Source organism: Limulus polyphemus, unplaced genomic scaffold (assembly GCF_000517525.1).
Source record: "Limulus polyphemus unplaced genomic scaffold, Limulus_polyphemus-2.1.2 Scaffold400, whole genome shotgun sequence".
NCBI classification, from domain to species: domain Eukaryota; kingdom Metazoa; phylum Arthropoda; class Merostomata; order Xiphosura; family Limulidae; genus Limulus; species Limulus polyphemus.
Window position 1 is genome coordinate 557406 of NW_013666010.1, and position 16718 is coordinate 574123.

At 34.4% G+C, this 16718-nt stretch overlaps 1 protein-coding gene across 1 annotated transcript in view; it reads left to right on the forward strand.

Moving 5' to 3' along the window:
* Nucleotides 1–16718, forward strand: part of LOC106457982 (FAST kinase domain-containing protein 1, mitochondrial-like) — a 60771-nt gene that overhangs the window by 32502 nt on the left and 11551 nt on the right. The window contains exons 4-6 of the mRNA XM_022384087.1: nucleotides 322–458; nucleotides 5492–5626; nucleotides 11555–11668. Of these exons, the coding sequence (XP_022239795.1) occupies nucleotides 322–458; nucleotides 5492–5626; nucleotides 11555–11668 (386 nt within the window). The remainder of the gene's footprint in view (nucleotides 1–321; nucleotides 459–5491; nucleotides 5627–11554; nucleotides 11669–16718) is intronic.

Genomic DNA, 16718 nt, shown 5'->3' on the forward strand with positions numbered 1-16718 from the left:
TGTTTAGCTAGTGTCACTTAAAGTGCTTTCTCATTTGAAAGTACTAAATATTTGATATTCTGTAAAGTATGACATGTATGTGAGAACACCATATGATAGTAACATGTAGAAAAATACAAAATCTGGGATGCAAAAGTTTTTTTTGCTAGTTTTTTAACTAAAAGATACAAATCAAGGCAAATACAAATGTGTTTATGTTGTAATTTGGTGCATTGCAGTAATTTCTTCTTGTGAGAAAACTTTTCATTTGCTGTTGAAACATAATTATTATTTATAGGTTTTGAAGGTTAGTAAACTATTTAATATTGATATTTAATGCAGGTATCAAAACAGAATTACTGGGCTGCAGGTGCTTCAAGCTGGTGTTGCCCTTGGTCTCTTTGAACATCTTAATTCTTCATTAATTCACACAATTTTCAGTGTTCCTTTCCTTGACAAAACAGACAGAGAGATAGCAGGTAATAAACTAATAATACAGTATCTTAAAATGGTATTTCTTTTTGTTTTATTCAGTTTTTAATATGTGCATTACTTTAAAAAGAACTAAAGAGTAATCACTGGTGAAGAGCACTAGGCTTAGTGATTCTTTTTTTTTCAATCAAAGGTTTATTTGCATATTTTTTTATACAGTATTTAAAAAATTCTCCTCTAGTGATTATCAAAGATGATTTTATTACATTTAATTTTTCAAAGAGGACAAACCAAAATAAGTTTCACCATATTATTTAATTTGATGCTGTAGACATCCATTCAGTACCAGGTACATGTCAACACGTATATAGACGTGCTAATTGTAACCTTTTAATATGAGCTACCATACATGTATATTTGAAAAAAATGGGATTTACTAGGTTAAAAGACTATCTTTAAAGGCACTTAAAAGTATGTTACTTGCATGAAATATGACTTCTTAAGCACAATAGCAGTAATATGAAACTTGGATCAATCATCCTAGCTGGTGTGAAAATAGTTAAAAAGATAGATTTTATTATTTACATTGTCTTATAAGAATTATATAGTCAAGTAATTAGTATTAGAATAGACAATTCATGTAGAAGCATTGACTTAGGATAACACATATAATCCATATTTTGTCTATGATCATAGGAATGTTAATTTTTTAGGTAAGACAGGAAATTGGCCTCCCCAAGAAGAGTAGAACTTGAAATTAATATACCAGTTTTACTCATTTTACTGTGTGTGGTGTAAAGCTACAGTGCAATCCAATGTCAGCCTACGTATTATTGCAGTTTCACTTCAGAAATATGCAAGAGCAGCCCTTGGCTTTTGATCTGTAAGAATTTGCTCCCCCTCCAAAAAGAAATTTAACTAGTGTTCATATGTGATCATACATACATACATACATACATGTTCACACACAAGTGAACTTCTGAAACAATGTCATTACTTTTTTGCACACAGTAGCTATTCTTCACACATCTGCCTTTGAGAATTTGTGCATGCCACTAGCTTTGAGCTATCTACCTTCTAAGATACATTTAACATGAACTGTACTATTGCATGATGTAATCATCATGCAACAACAACCCTCCACCAATAGGAGGGCAACATGTCCTCCATACACAGTAGATACCCATAAACACTTGCACTTTTTCTCAGCACTTTTGTGAACAGCGTGTTTTTCAAAGATTAAACTGTTCAGTGTAGTGAGACTTGAGTTGCCTTCATATCATTGTTAACTTTCACTTATTTTATTTTGAATTCAATTTCAACATACACTGCCATTCAATTGTTGCTTACTAAAGAAGAAAATTTGGAGAATTCCTTTAATTACAATGTATTCTCAAGTAATGGTGATTACTACCTCCTCCCAAGGTTCTGGAAATGCAGCTAACACTGACTCTACATTGTCTGTGGCCATTGATTGTGGAGAATGATACTACTGCTGTTCAGTATTCCATGGGTTTTTTAATGCCTTCATGATCTTCTCTCCCTGCATTTCCTATGTTGGGAATGTGTTCCTCTCTTTCTCAACCTGACCACGTGGACAACAATTTTGAGTGGCTCTTTTTACCGCTCAAGTTTGCACCAGGTATTTTACTTATAGAGGCCAATGCTTCTTCTCTAAATTTCTTTGTGGATTTGATTTCTCAAGTTTTTTCTTTATTTCTCTTTCACCTGTGTCTTTTGATTTCTCCATTTCCTTACTCAATTCCTCTCATGCTGAGGATTATTTGGTTTTCCTCCTTCTCCAGACAACTTTTGCCTTCTACTTTTCACCATCCCTCCTCCCATCAAATTGCTGTCATATGTTCCATGAGTGATCATCTCCCTTTGTACTCAGTAAACTCAAGCCCTGTGGAGGCACATCTGTATTTATTTACAGACCTCTGGACCACATTCGGAGGGACATTCCAGTTCTTAAACTAGACTTTTCTGATCATTTCTTGTCTCTTTCTCCTTTATCTCCTTTTCCAACTTATTTTCCTCCTCCTTTCAGTTTACAGCATCTTCTGCGTATCGAGACCATGTTATTGGATCTTTTGTACAAGAGAGGCATCAAGAGGGTTCATTGCCCCTCTCCAGGATTTTCTTCTCGTCTTGTTTAATCTTCTCATCTTCTCTCAACCACTATCTATCAGAAACTTAGTTCAAGATGGAGGAATTTTTTCCTCTCCATTGTTCCTTTTCTCCCAAATCATGTATGACCATAGTTGATTTCTCAGATGCCTTTCTACAAATTTTGATTGCACAGTCCTCTCAACAATTTCCTTGATTCATTCTCTAAGATCAGGTGTACCAGTTTTAAGCTCTCCTCTTCAGCATCACTTTGGATCCCTATGTATTCAACCAAGTCCTGGGAGCATTTACTCATTGCATCCACATTCTTGGACTTTGTTTCCATTATTACCCGGATGACTGACTGACTCCTTATCTCTCATCACTTCTCCTCCAAGAAGCTGCTCATCTGGGTTGTCTAGTCAAACCTTTAAAGTTGCTCCTCGCTCCAACCCAATACTTGGTCCACCTTGGTATCTTTTTCAGTTCTTGACTCAATTGGGCTCATCCTTCCTCTGTTTGTTTGCAATACATGGAATATCTAGTCACCTTGGCTTTTGCCTCTTCTACACTTACTGTGTAAGAGGTTCTATCTCTTTTGGGAACTCGTGTCATTTGAACATCTTGTTCCTTTAGGCCAAGCTCATGTAAGGCTTCTTCAATGGACTTTAAGCATTCAATGTAATGTTTTCTATGATTATCTGTCTTTTCTTGTGATGCAGCCACCTTCTTTTCTTGAGGGTTTGTCTTGGTGGCTAGCTTGTACCAACCCAATGGTATGCATTTTACTTCTGCCCCTCATATAGATCTCCATCTCTTCATCAATGCATCTCTTATGGGTTGGGACATGTCTCTGGATGACTCCATAGCCTCAATGGTTTGGTTTCATGTTGAGAGTACTTTCCACATCAATGTTATGAAACTCTTGGCCACCCATTGGACAAGTTCCTACCTTAAATTGTGGATCACTTGGTTATGATCCATTCTGTCAATGCTATGATTGTTTCCCATATTAATCATCAAGAGACCTTTGCTTCCACTTGTTGAATTTTCTATTTTGGGTGTACTCACATCAAGTTTGATTAACTGCCTATAATGTTCTGGGGGCTTTGAACTTGGTGGCAGGTCATCTCCCTGGGTTTTTACTATCGAGTGGTCACTCCATCTTCAGGTCTTTTATTCGATCTGTTCCCAGGTGGTCACACCAATGATCGATACCTTTGCCACTGCTCTCAGTTCCAAACCTCCTATATTTTGGACCACAATACCCCACCCACTTGCTCTGGCTGAGTATATCCTCACCTATGACTGTCTTATCTCTTTTTGTCTATGTAATCTCATACATCTCTCTTACACAAGACAGTGTTATCCCTTTGTTTTCATGTGTGGGATTTATCTACTCCATTAGTCATCAGTCAGGTTTCTCCAAACTTGAAGCTTTTTTTATCCCATTTGTACTGCTCTTCTAATCTCTGTGTCTATCAATAATAGTGGCACATTTTTCTCCACTGGTCCATCTGCTACCAGACTGTACCCCTGTAACTCACCTTTTGGCCTTTTTTTTCCTCATTGTTTGACTGAGGATTGTCAGTTTCTATTATAGCAGGTTATCAGGTAATCCTGTGAACTGCCTTTTGACTTTTTTACTATGATTCTGTCTTTTTCTTCCCTGTTCTTTCCGTCTTGTTCCAGTCCTTCAACACTCATTGTTCCCTTTGTTTATTATACCAACTGTAAATTTAATGTGGTTCTACAAGTTTTTAAGCAGGCCCCATTTAAACCATGGGCCTCTTGCTCATTATACCATTTGTATACACACACACACACACACACATATATATGTATATTTCATTCTCTATTTCAGACTGTACCTTCCATGGACTGTCATGGAAAAAGCCAGCACAGAGAAGTGTTTGCCCATTTTCCTGGCTCATACATGCTAGCTTTTCAAATTAGGTGTCATGGGAACCCATTGCACTTTCTCCATTAACAGACAAATGCAGCAGTTGGGTCTGATCGAGTCCAGGCACCTCTACAGTGCCCCAAAATACAATATCCTCCTTCCTGGTTATCATGTTCCTGGCTGCTGGATGGTCAACTCACTGGTTTCTCACTGGTTGTGCAATCCCTCGAGAGAAAATTTGATTGGGCAGCACAGTGAGGTGAGAAATTGGGCAGGGGTGTCCATGTCAGTGTAGTGCAATTTTTCAGTGATTTGGATAGCTGTATGGGGCAGAGTGTTCATCAGTGAGCGACCTTTATACCTGTGCCTGTAATTTACAATGAGTTAATGATACAATGGAACACATATCATTGAGTCACTTTCTCTGAAGGTAGCTTATCTAGGTATTTGCAATTGTACTGTCCTCTCTATCGCATCATTGTGCAGTTCTAGCTGTTGTGTGTAGAGAGTAAGGAAATATTTTGGAAGTTAACATTTTCCTTACCTGAAAATGTATTTTTGATAGGTACTTACCTCTCAGTACATTGTTCTTGCCTCTTCTAAGATTGAAGTTAACTTTGAGTGCAAGTGCTTACGAGGATCTACTGTGCATGGAGGATGTCACCCCCTACTGGTGGATGGCTATTGTCACATGATGATTACATAACACTTGCATAGTTCATGTTGAAATGTGTCTTAGGCAGTAGATAGCTCAAAGCTAGTGGCATGCACAAATTCTCAAAGGCAGACATGTGAGGAATAGCTATTGTGTGCAGAAAAGTAAGGACATTGTTTCAGAAGTTCATTTATGTATGTATGTAGTTCAAGACAAGTGGCATGCACAAAATCTCAGAGGCAGATGTGTGAGGAATAGCTTTTGTGTGCAGAGGGGTGAGTATCTTTTGGAAATACACGTTCATGTAAAGAAAATGATAACTTTCAAACAGGATTTTGATTTTTCATATTCTAAAATGGTATTTCATATTGATAATTGATACTACCTAAATTTGTTTCCTGATATTTTTTCAGCTCAAGCAACAACTACATATTCTTCCAGGGTGCGTACTCTTCTCATGGTTTTAAATCGTATTACATGTTTGGACTTTCCACAGCAAGGTGTTCCATGGTTTCATGAAAAATACTGTCAAGACAATTTATCGAAAAGTATGTACATAAATCCAGTTGAGTACTATAAGGAGAATATTGTTACAGTAAAAATATTTTTAAACTTATTGTTTTTATTGTTTTTTCAGTTATAAAACTATACTTTCAATATTTTCAAATAATTTTATCTTTTATTGTTCTGTAAAAATATAATAATAAGTTCAGTCTACTTAATGATAATGAAGGTATTTTATTTTTTTTACTAAAAGTTCTGTAAACTAGCTTAGCTACTTTTCCCTGATACTCATATGACTAAGTAAGTACCAAAGATGCTAATATAAAATTTCACTAATTCTCTTCTAGGGAAAACACTCTCTCTCTTATCTCTATTACTTTGTCATAGTAGTTTCGTATGGTGTTTCTCACACCTCTAAAATCTGTTGGAGGTGAGTATCAGGTAGTAGAACTGTCGTCCTAGTTTTGGACACTGGGTGAGCATGTTTCGGTGTGATGGGGGATTCGAACCCGTGACCCTCAGATTACGAGTTGAGGGCCATAACCACCTGACCATGCTGGGCCTACTTTATCATAAACATCAACTCAGTCTTCCTATGCTCAAGTGCAACTTGCATTTTATACTGCTCTAGTCATTTTATAAACTTTCAAGAAGTGCTACAGATAAGATGCATCTCCACATAAATACACGTTTTATACCTAAAAACACATTAGAAATAAATACTTGTGCATACCAAATGGATTAGACCTCTATGACATTTTTTTCAACTGAAATTACAAGTTTTAGTGAGGAAAAGAAAAATTCACAATTGAGTTATACAGCATTTAACAGCTAACAATCACCTGTTGTTTGGGGCTACTGTTGAACTGAAAATCATGGCAGTCTAATTGTATTGATTGACTTTAATAAAATGTTTAATGTATTGAACTTATGATGTAATTGCTTCAGGTAGTCCTTGATAAATAATGGGATAAGAAAAGCAAATACATAGTAAACATAGCAAAACAATACCAATATCTCAGGTGTTGTATGTAAAAAAAATCACTGAAACCTGAAAATATGCAAGTTATTCAGCATTGTAGATTATCTTGAGAAGTAACTTACTCACTATGTCAAAAGCTTATATAGAGAACTGCAGAAGGTTCTAGTAACTAAGCCAGGCATATTACATGAAGTGATGCTCCCCTGGGCAACAATAATACAAACACCTGAATTAAAAATGAATTGGCATTTAACAGTACTGATATCTAGCAGGTCACAAAATATTTACACACACATACACATATAAGTAGATAGTTGTAATACCATAAATTACATCAATTGTATATAGGTAACCAAATTAGCACTATATAAAAATGATGGAAGTTAGTATAAAATCAAAAACTGAGATGTCTGTTATGAGATTCTAACATAAAAAAATAAATATTTGTCCATTGCCAGCCCTTTTCTTTATTCATTAACTCATAACACAAAATGTCTGTGGTCATACTATCCAACTGCTTTCTCTAGTCAACAGTTGTCATTTCTCAGAAGTGTAGATCATGTTTGTTTAAAATATATGTTAGTAGGGTTTTTGGGGTTGATATTATTTTACTTGTTTTTGCATATTGTGGCTGATATTTTAATGAAATAATTTGAAATTAGTATTCTGACAAGATACCTTACTTCTTCTCACATACATAGCTATTCTCACTCAGTGCTGCCCTTTATTTGCAAAATATTTTTCGCCATGCCACAAGCCTTTCACTTCTATGCACCCCCTCAAATCACATGGTTTAACAAAAGTTTAATTAGATTTGTCATTACTAATAGTCAAGTTCAGGTTTGAAATTAGTGCTTATATGTATCCATTGTCCTTAACATCAGATTACGCTTAACATGGTCTTTTATGTTTTAGGATTACTTGTAATTCATCTTACCGGTATATCGTAAATTAGGTTAACTATATTGTTTTTCTTTAATACGTCACATCTCTTACATATGTTCTTGTGAATACACACTTACTTAATTTTATAATGTAACATACATTTCATTTTCGTTATTATTTATCTTTTATAATTCTTCATCTTATCTTTGTTTGTGTGGACCCCACTATTCGATTGTATTGGATTATTTCACTTACCAAGGGGGCACTCATTCTTGTTCCCTTTGTGGTAGACAGTGGATCTCCCTTTTTGAACCCACATATTTGACGTACGTCTCCTGGCATGTCCTGTTCCAGGTGCTCTTGGCCTCTTTGCAGATCACCTTTCCAGTCCCAACACACTTTCTCCCAAGGAGTGGCCGGCCTCTCAATCCTCAAATTTTTGGTGACTGCCTCTTGTGGGGTACTCCTCTGTGGGAAGCATTTGACTCCTTTCTTGATTCCAAGTTAGCTCTTTTGTTTTTGGTTTCCATTGTATCATTCACTGTCAGTGTGTTCAGACAGGATTAGATCGAGGTTATAACTTTAGTTTTCTCATTCTGTCAGTCTTCCCAAGATTATTTTGATCATTCATGTCACACTTGGTCTGGTCTTTCTGACGGATCCGTCCTGGCTGGCACAGATCTGGTTTCTTGGTTGTTTTGATTTCATATATTTTCTTTTTGTTCTGGATCAATTTTACTAAACTCCACTTTAAAGGTTCTTGTAGAATATTCTTTTTGTCAGTTTGTTTCTTGCTATCTTCTACCTTTATTCTCGGTCAGTTCTGGATGACTTTCTCTGTTCCATACGTGGTCTGGTTGCTTCATTGCTTTCAAGGCTTTTTTCCATTGACTCCATTTCTCACAGTTTCATTCCCTTGCACCACTCCTCTGTTTTTGATTTTCCCCCTTCCTCCCTTGCCCATTGGGTTCAGCTTGTGATTCAGTTGGGCTTGTATTCATTGTCTCCTTCTTCCTGTAATCAATTCCTGGTGTCTTTACTCCGATCAGGCACATTACAGTTTACCTGCATCTCAACCTCGTCATCTGTTAGAGGTACTTTGTCTGTCAAGCACTGGACTACACCTCATACATTTGTCTCCCATTATCTGCTTTGGTTAACTGTTTCTTCTTCATCAGGGTACTGACTTCCACCTATCACCATCTTTCACTCTTTGGTGAGACTGTAACTAGGTAAGTTTTCTTTATTTTGTTATATATATTATTTTTCATGGGCCTGTCCCATGTTTTGACCTGGATCCTGATCTGTGGTCTGTGGCAAGTGGTATCTGTCCAGGTATACTTCAATCACTTAGAATTGTAATAAAACCCACACTTTAAGGCCATGTTGATTTCATTTTCATAATATCCATGGCCACAAAATGCACACTGTTTTTACAATCACATAAACTAGAGATGGGGGTGTTCCACAATATTGCTCAAAGGTTGTTCTCCCCTTATATTTGCTTCATAAATATGCCTGTTCTGAACCATACTAACCCATGGACTTCATGGGTAAAGTAGAAGGGGATTGCTGTCCATCCCTGCCATTCCTTAGATTGAATATATTGGGTTTGGTCTGCTTTTAAACATAGGGTTTCCTAATCACCCATTGCACTGTCTCCGGTGTTAATGTTTCTCTCCGGAATCTCCACCGCACCCCCACCCCCCATTTCTTCCAGTGGATTAAGAGCATCCTTACCACTTTCCAGTTCCAAACCACTGGTGTGGTGGATCATGGAGGTATCCTCTTGAATGAGAGACAAAATATAAACAATAAAGACTCCATTTAGTTGAGAGTAAGGCAGTGGTGTTCTACTGGTGTAGAAGATGAGATGTTCTCCAAATGGATGCTCCATCTCTACCTGGGTTTGTCCTTGGGGATGTTGCAACTTCGGAGTGCACCGTCATAAATTTGGAATCCCTCATCCTACCCTCGCATGGAAGTTGGTTCCTAGCAGTTGAATTTTGGACTTAGAGCTGAACAAATCAACATATTGTCCACATATATTGTCCCTCATCCTACCCCTGCATAGATGTTGGTTCCTGGAAGTTTAGTTTTGGATTTAGAGCTGAACAAATCACCATATGTCCTCACATATGTTATGCGATTGGGATCCCTCATTCTACCCCTGCATGTATATTGGTTCCTGGCATTTGAATTTTGGACTTAGAGCTGAACAACTCACCATGTGTCCTCACGCGTTGTGCGATTAGGATCCTTCATCCCACCCTCACAGGGATATCAGTTCCCAGTGATTGAGTTTTGGACACAGTAAGCTTACTGTGTATGGTCGCATCCTAGCCACTCTACACCTTGGGGCACATCCCTTATTTTACCCACATTATTTTCATCAGGGAGATTGAAATTCTAATATATTATGGTTAGGATCACTGTCCAACCATTTTCTCTCCCATTGGGATGTGTCCTCATATTTTCTGCCTGGATCTGTCACACCTTTTCCACATCTGGGTAAAGGGTATACCTAGTACAGAAATGGTGTGGTCTCCCATGTGTAATACTCTTATTAGAGGGTGTTCTTCAGACACTTTCGAGGGATGCTTTCTACTTTCTTCCTTGCACTGGTCCCTCCATCTATTCAATGTGGGATTCTAGCTATGTATATGAGTGGAACTAAGGTAATACCTTGTCAGAAGTTATAATTTTCCTACACTGAAAATGTATTTCTGACAGGTACTTACTTCTGCTCACACTTCCCACCCTTCTTCCCCACTGTCATCCAGTGCTTATGTTTCTGCCTAAACTCAAAGTGATAGTTAGGCAGAATAGCATAGAGGGAATCACACGAGTCAAGTGGGTGTGTGGCACTGCTATTGATGGAGGTTTGTCGCATGATAATTTGCATGTAAGAGTCAGTTAAACCGTGTGAATTAAGGAGGTGCATGGAAGTGAATGTCTTGTGGCATTGAAAAAAATTTTTGCAAATAGAGGACAGCGTGGAATGAGAATAGCCATGTATGTGAACGGAAGTAAGTACCAGAGCATTTAACTTCCCCTTATATCTAGAAAAGTATGTCTGTCATAATTATCTGTAGTGTAGAATGTAATCAAATATTAAGTACTTAGCTCAAAACTAAAATTGATAAATAGAATATATTTTTTTTTCATTTTATGATTTGTCTTGTTAATAATGACAGATAAAATACTTTCTAAATAATAAGAGATCATTCAAGAAAAAGGTTTAATTACAGCAATGAAGAGTGTCATTTTATAAGTTTTTGAATTTTGTTTAGATTAAACATTTCTCAGCAATTAAGTCTAGAGTCAGTATGTTGTCAGAATAAATTCCTTATCCTGCTTGTTAGAATACTGTAAAACAATGGAGACAGTTGCAGTTATACAAAGGATGTCTCAATCATTTAGAAGGATCTATAATATATAAATGTTGAACATTACAACAACACAAAAACTACAGAGATTATCATGTAACTTATTCTTCTGTATTAAAAATATTGACTCTCAGGAAGCAAATTGTGATATAATTTTGTTTTGAGAATTATGTTTTGCAGAAAGTGTAACCAAATATTCTTAGTGTGTCAATTGTTCATACTCTTAGATAAAAGTAAGTTCAAATCAGTACAAGATACATGCATGAAGTTATTCACATTAATTAAGTTAAACATTATTAATCACGTTAAATCACATATTCATCCTGGAACTTGTTGTTGTGGTAGTTCTACAAAGTATATATTATATATTTCTGGCTTTACAATTAACTTTGTGATGTATATGTAAAAAATTATTTATAATAAATTGCTTCTGTAAAAGTTTAAATGATTTTTTAAGTCTTTTGTAAGTCTTATAAAGAAGTAATGAAAGGATACATGTGTGTGGAGCCCTAATAATCTTTCAGTGATGATATGTGATAATATGATTATTTTTTATATATTTGAATACTATTGTGACACTAATGTGAATCTAAGTTTGTATAGCGTCTACTCGTGAATTCTGTTCAATGGTCATAAAAGGTAATGTTACCCTCATAGAATAGGTACTATATATGATGAATTTGATGCCCGATATTCCAGTATTCACTTTCTTTTAGCTTCTCACACGATGTCTGCCTTTCAGCGTGATGTATACAACATACTGTGTGAAGTTGTCTCGGGACCACAGCATGTGCGTGCTCATGTGTACACACCTTATCATTACCATCTCAGTAAGTTCTTGATAAGTATCATTTCTGTCATCAGCATTTTGTGGATATTTTTGAGCTTATCTGTTGTTTATAAGTGGACCTGAATACCATGCCAGTTTGTATTTTTATGGTCTGTACTTTTGATCATTGAACATAAGTTAAATTTTGCAAAAGTCCAATGTTTACTTATCATCCTAGTGGTAAATAATGTGAATATTTAGAGCTTTTAAATGGCCTACAGTGCATTAGAGGACATGTAGACCCCTCTGAGTTCCACAGGTCTTTAACGAATTTATTATTATGTATTTATTTTTAATATGAATGGTGTTTGAATTTGTATTTAGAAATAGGCGTGACTTGTATTATCTGATATGTGTTGCATATAACGAATTTGTGATATATTTATTTTATTGTCAACATTTGTTTCAAATAAGTTTATATTTGAGGGCATGTTTAGCTTACCGTGTTAGTTACATATGGCGAAACTCCCGCCAATTCTCCAAGATTATAGAACATTCGTGAACAAAGAATCAACTTCCGTAACCGTTATATCATAAATTTCTAGAAAATGTGATTGGCCTATAAAAGCAACAGACAACAGAGAAGACACAGGTCTACTATGAAACTATTATAACCGTGTAACCTATAAAATGTGATTGTGCTAACCCTATCCACCGGAAAATATACGACATTTGACCAGGAGCAGTTATAAATTTCGAACATCAGTGAATTCCCATCAAATGTTAATATCTCTCCAAGAATATTATTAATTTTTCAACAGACATTAGTGATTTTGTGAAAATATTACCTAACTTCAATGGTCCAACAATTTAGTGCCTAACAAAGCTAGCTAGTTTCTCACCAATTATTGTACATACACCTCGCTGGATATCAAGGAGATTCTGAACTAGAAAGACGATTTTAGGCTCTTTGTAAGTTATTGAAATTTCTGTATATAAAACTTTGTAATAATTAATGATTGTTATTGTAGTTTATAGTGTTGTATATATATTAAAGCTTATTTGTGTCAAAACCAAAAATAGTGTGAATCAATCTTGTTGGCGAATAGCGTAAATTAAATAAAATGTCGGCATATTTCTAAACCTAAATCCAAAGTACGTCCAACGAGTAAAAGTTTAAGGGAAATGTAAAGTTTAAGTAATTAAGGGTTAAAGTAAAATAAATCTGATTAACATGTGAAAGAAATAATAATGAATTGTTTTAAGATAAAAATTTCATGTTTATGATTAATATTAATATTAAAATCTAACCTAAATTTCATGACTTGAAATTGAAAATTTCATATTGAAAATTCATTATAAAAACTTTTGTATGATTCTTATGTATTAGTCCTATTGAAATACAACAGCAGTTCCTTTAAGAAAACCTTAGCTAAACAGAAGCCAATAATTATCCACTAATCACAAAGCTATTATCAAATCTGTCTCTCAGTTGTCATGTCACCCAGGCTGTGGTTCCTTATAAAATAATATTGACTTGCAACAAACTATAGCAGAAGGTATTTGAGCATCACATGACATTAGTTTAATTTATTAAATTTTAAATAACATCCTATATATGCTTATGTGGTTGGGACTAATATGTCAGAAAAAATGTGCAGGATTTAGCAGAACCAAAATTATTATTCACTTGATAAAAATTATGCTTCTAAGATTAAGAGTTGCTGCTAAAACCCCTAAACACTGTTTTTTGCTGTTACTCATGTGCCACATTAATTTCTGAAAGAGACAACAAAAGTCAAGTCTCACAGATTAAATGAAATTATTATGTAATTTACTTTTGAGGTTATAAACAAGTTTCAATAAGCAATGTGTTTTTCAATGTGTTTTACATATGTGTTAATTATTGACAGATCAACAGGAATGTGTAAAAATAACATCCACAGTTTGTGACTTGTATTTTATGATTACCTTCAATGGCTAGCCTCTTGGGTAGTGTTTATAATCACACCACCAGTAAACTTTCACTGCAGAAATTGTATGATATACAGGGTGTCCATAAAGTCTTTTTACAATTTTAAAAATTTATTACAAAGGCAATTAATAAGATATCTTTATCAGACTTGTTCTATTGTAGTCAGTGGTTTTCAAAGTTGGGGCTATGTTAAAGATATCGTGTATCGAACAAAGATACGGGACATTACTGAACTAAAGCAAAAGATAACAGATGTGATTGCAACCATTGATGAGGCTATGCTACAGCGAACATGGCAAGAAATCGAGTACCGTCTTGATGTGCTTCGTGCGACTAATGGTGCCCATATAGAGGTGTATTAAATGAGGTAAAAAAACTTTGAAAACCACCGAGTACAATAGAACAAGTCTGATAAAGATATCTTATCCATTGCCTTTGTAATAAATTCTTTAAATTGTAAAAAGACTTTATGGACACCCCGTAATTCAGAGAGATATGTTTCATTTACTCAAATTCCTCTTCATGGTTCATGTTGATTACATGACTGTGATGGTAATATTATCTTACTTAACTTTCTGATAATGACCATCCAAGATAATCACATGGTGGTGAATCATGTCTGACATTACCCAAACTATCATTATTGTGGTCAACACCTTCTTTCCTTGACCTTCTTGAACCTTTTTACCAAGATAATTGCTGTCCCAGTGATTGAAAAACTTCATAAGTCTGAAAACTACTTCAGTTTTTCTCAGTAACGAAAGTAATTATAAAAGAATTTAGTTCTTGTACAAGCTTTGTTTCTTCTTTTTTTATTTCATACACCTAAATTTTTATAAAAATAATCTACCTATGATTTTTATGTTCTATTAAATCATAACTATTGAAGAATGAACTTTAATTATTTGCACTAAACTGTGAAACAATATTTTCATTATCTCAAATTTAATTTCAGATTTAGATACTGTCGTCATAATAATGTTGCCTAGTGTACTTTCTCAATGAAATAAATATCAATTTTGGGATAGTTTTGAACAATGTTAAATGTAAAATTTTATCCAGTTTGTTTAATATAAGTTTAATGTTAATGTTGTTTAAAGATGTTTTTAAATTGTGTATATTAGTCGTGCGTATCAGCAAGTGTCACGTAACTGGATCAAAAGACAAGAAACTTGAAAAAATAATTCACACTGAAATGCACTTTTTTATTTCTAGGGGTTGAGTAAAGCTGACCTCTTGACTATCTTGACCTGTATAATGAGAATAGCATGGGCTGCAGCAGCGGGCCAGTTACATTTGGCTGCAACCCCACTTCCTGCCAAAGAAAGTGGTGTCATGACAGGACGAAAAAGTCGTCAAAGCAGCACAGGTATTAGGATAATATTGGAAGTCTCGTTTTATCTTGTGCAGTATCTTAAGGAAATGGTTGTTCTTCATTTTAAATATATGTGTAATCAGGGTTGCTTGTACTTTTCTGTTGACAGTTTGTTAAAAATTTTCCATATATATTGCAAAAACTGTAGGTATGTGTAAGTACTTATTTCTTTGCAGTTAGGTGTTTTTGTACGAGAACCGATATTGAAGTGTATTTTTTTTCTTGAGAATTTTTTTAAATAGAAAGTTTACAATTTTAAATGCTTTTTACAATTAGATCAAATTTAAGATGTGGATACACACACACACACACAACATGTGTCTTGTTGTCACATATTAGTTATTATGTGTGTAATAGGTGCTACAAACAAAGATGGTGAAAACATATTTACCATATTCAACTGTGATGTATGAAATATGTATTTCTGTAATTATATGTTGTTGTTTTTTTCAGGTAGTACTAACAGCAACAGTAGTGATGGAGACAGTCAAAATCTTCATGCCGGAGTTTGTGCACAGCATCAAAGTGTAGGGTACAAGGATATTCTTCTGGCACGGGAATGTTTGGAGTTCTTGGTGACCTGTATCCAACAACGACCAGAGAGTTTTGGCAAGTGTTAGATTTGAACATTTTCCTTATAATTAAAATATTTTTTATTTTTTGAAGTGATAATAAAATCTTTGCCTTTTTTCTTGAAAATATTTTCTTTTAAAACAAACGTATGTAGAGTTTGTCTTAGTATTAAAATATTCTATATGTGTATGAAAGCTGTGCTTAAAACTAATATGAGTTAACAAGTGATTATCTCACTGTAATGTTTATATCCATTTTATACAATCATTCACATGTAACTACAATACCTGCTGCATTAAATGACATATTCTTTTTAAAAGATAATTTTATATAACTTTAAATCAAAGTCAAATAGAAGATTAATGGTTTCAACTACCATAGTATAGACTAAATCTTATTGTTTATACTAGCAACTGTCAAAATATAGGATAGGCCTAGTTCTCATATTCTAGAAAAACAAAAATTTCTTGTAGCTCTAAAATTTGGACATATATATGAAATAAATAGATTATTAAAATAGACTATTCTTTAACTGTCAACATGGGCTTGGTCAATTTGACCGACCCCGTGACCTCTTTGTAATCGATTCTTTATAGATTTAATACTTCTGACTTTCAATATAGTGTATATATCTTCACATAATTTGACATTCTTTCACATACAAAAAAATCTTATTTTTTAAAATAAAGATTTGTCCAAGAATACATTGAGTATTTGTTTTGAATATTCTATGTACAAAGTAATTTTCATGTTAAAATTGAAATACTTTTCCTGATCTCAAAAATCTCCAATTTCCTCTGTGTAATCCCTAAAACTTCCTAAATGCATTTCAGTAAAACTTTATGGTTTATCTGTTATTTTTCCTACCCTATCTCAAAACGGGATCTCGTAAACACCAAAAAAAATCTAAATAAACCTTAATTACCCTTTTTTATTTATAGAATAACATGAAACCACATTTGTTTATCCTAAGTAACTCTAAGTTCATAACAGTATACATCCATTTATAATTAAGTTTTATTGTTTTATTGCTCTTTTAACTATGTCTATATATTGTCTGAGCCATTATAAGTTGTAAATCACTATCGAATTACATTACCCACGATCTGCTTGTGTGTGTGACTCATGAACCATTTTAATTATATTATTATCATTATTACTTATTTACGTAATCTAGTCTTAAATAAT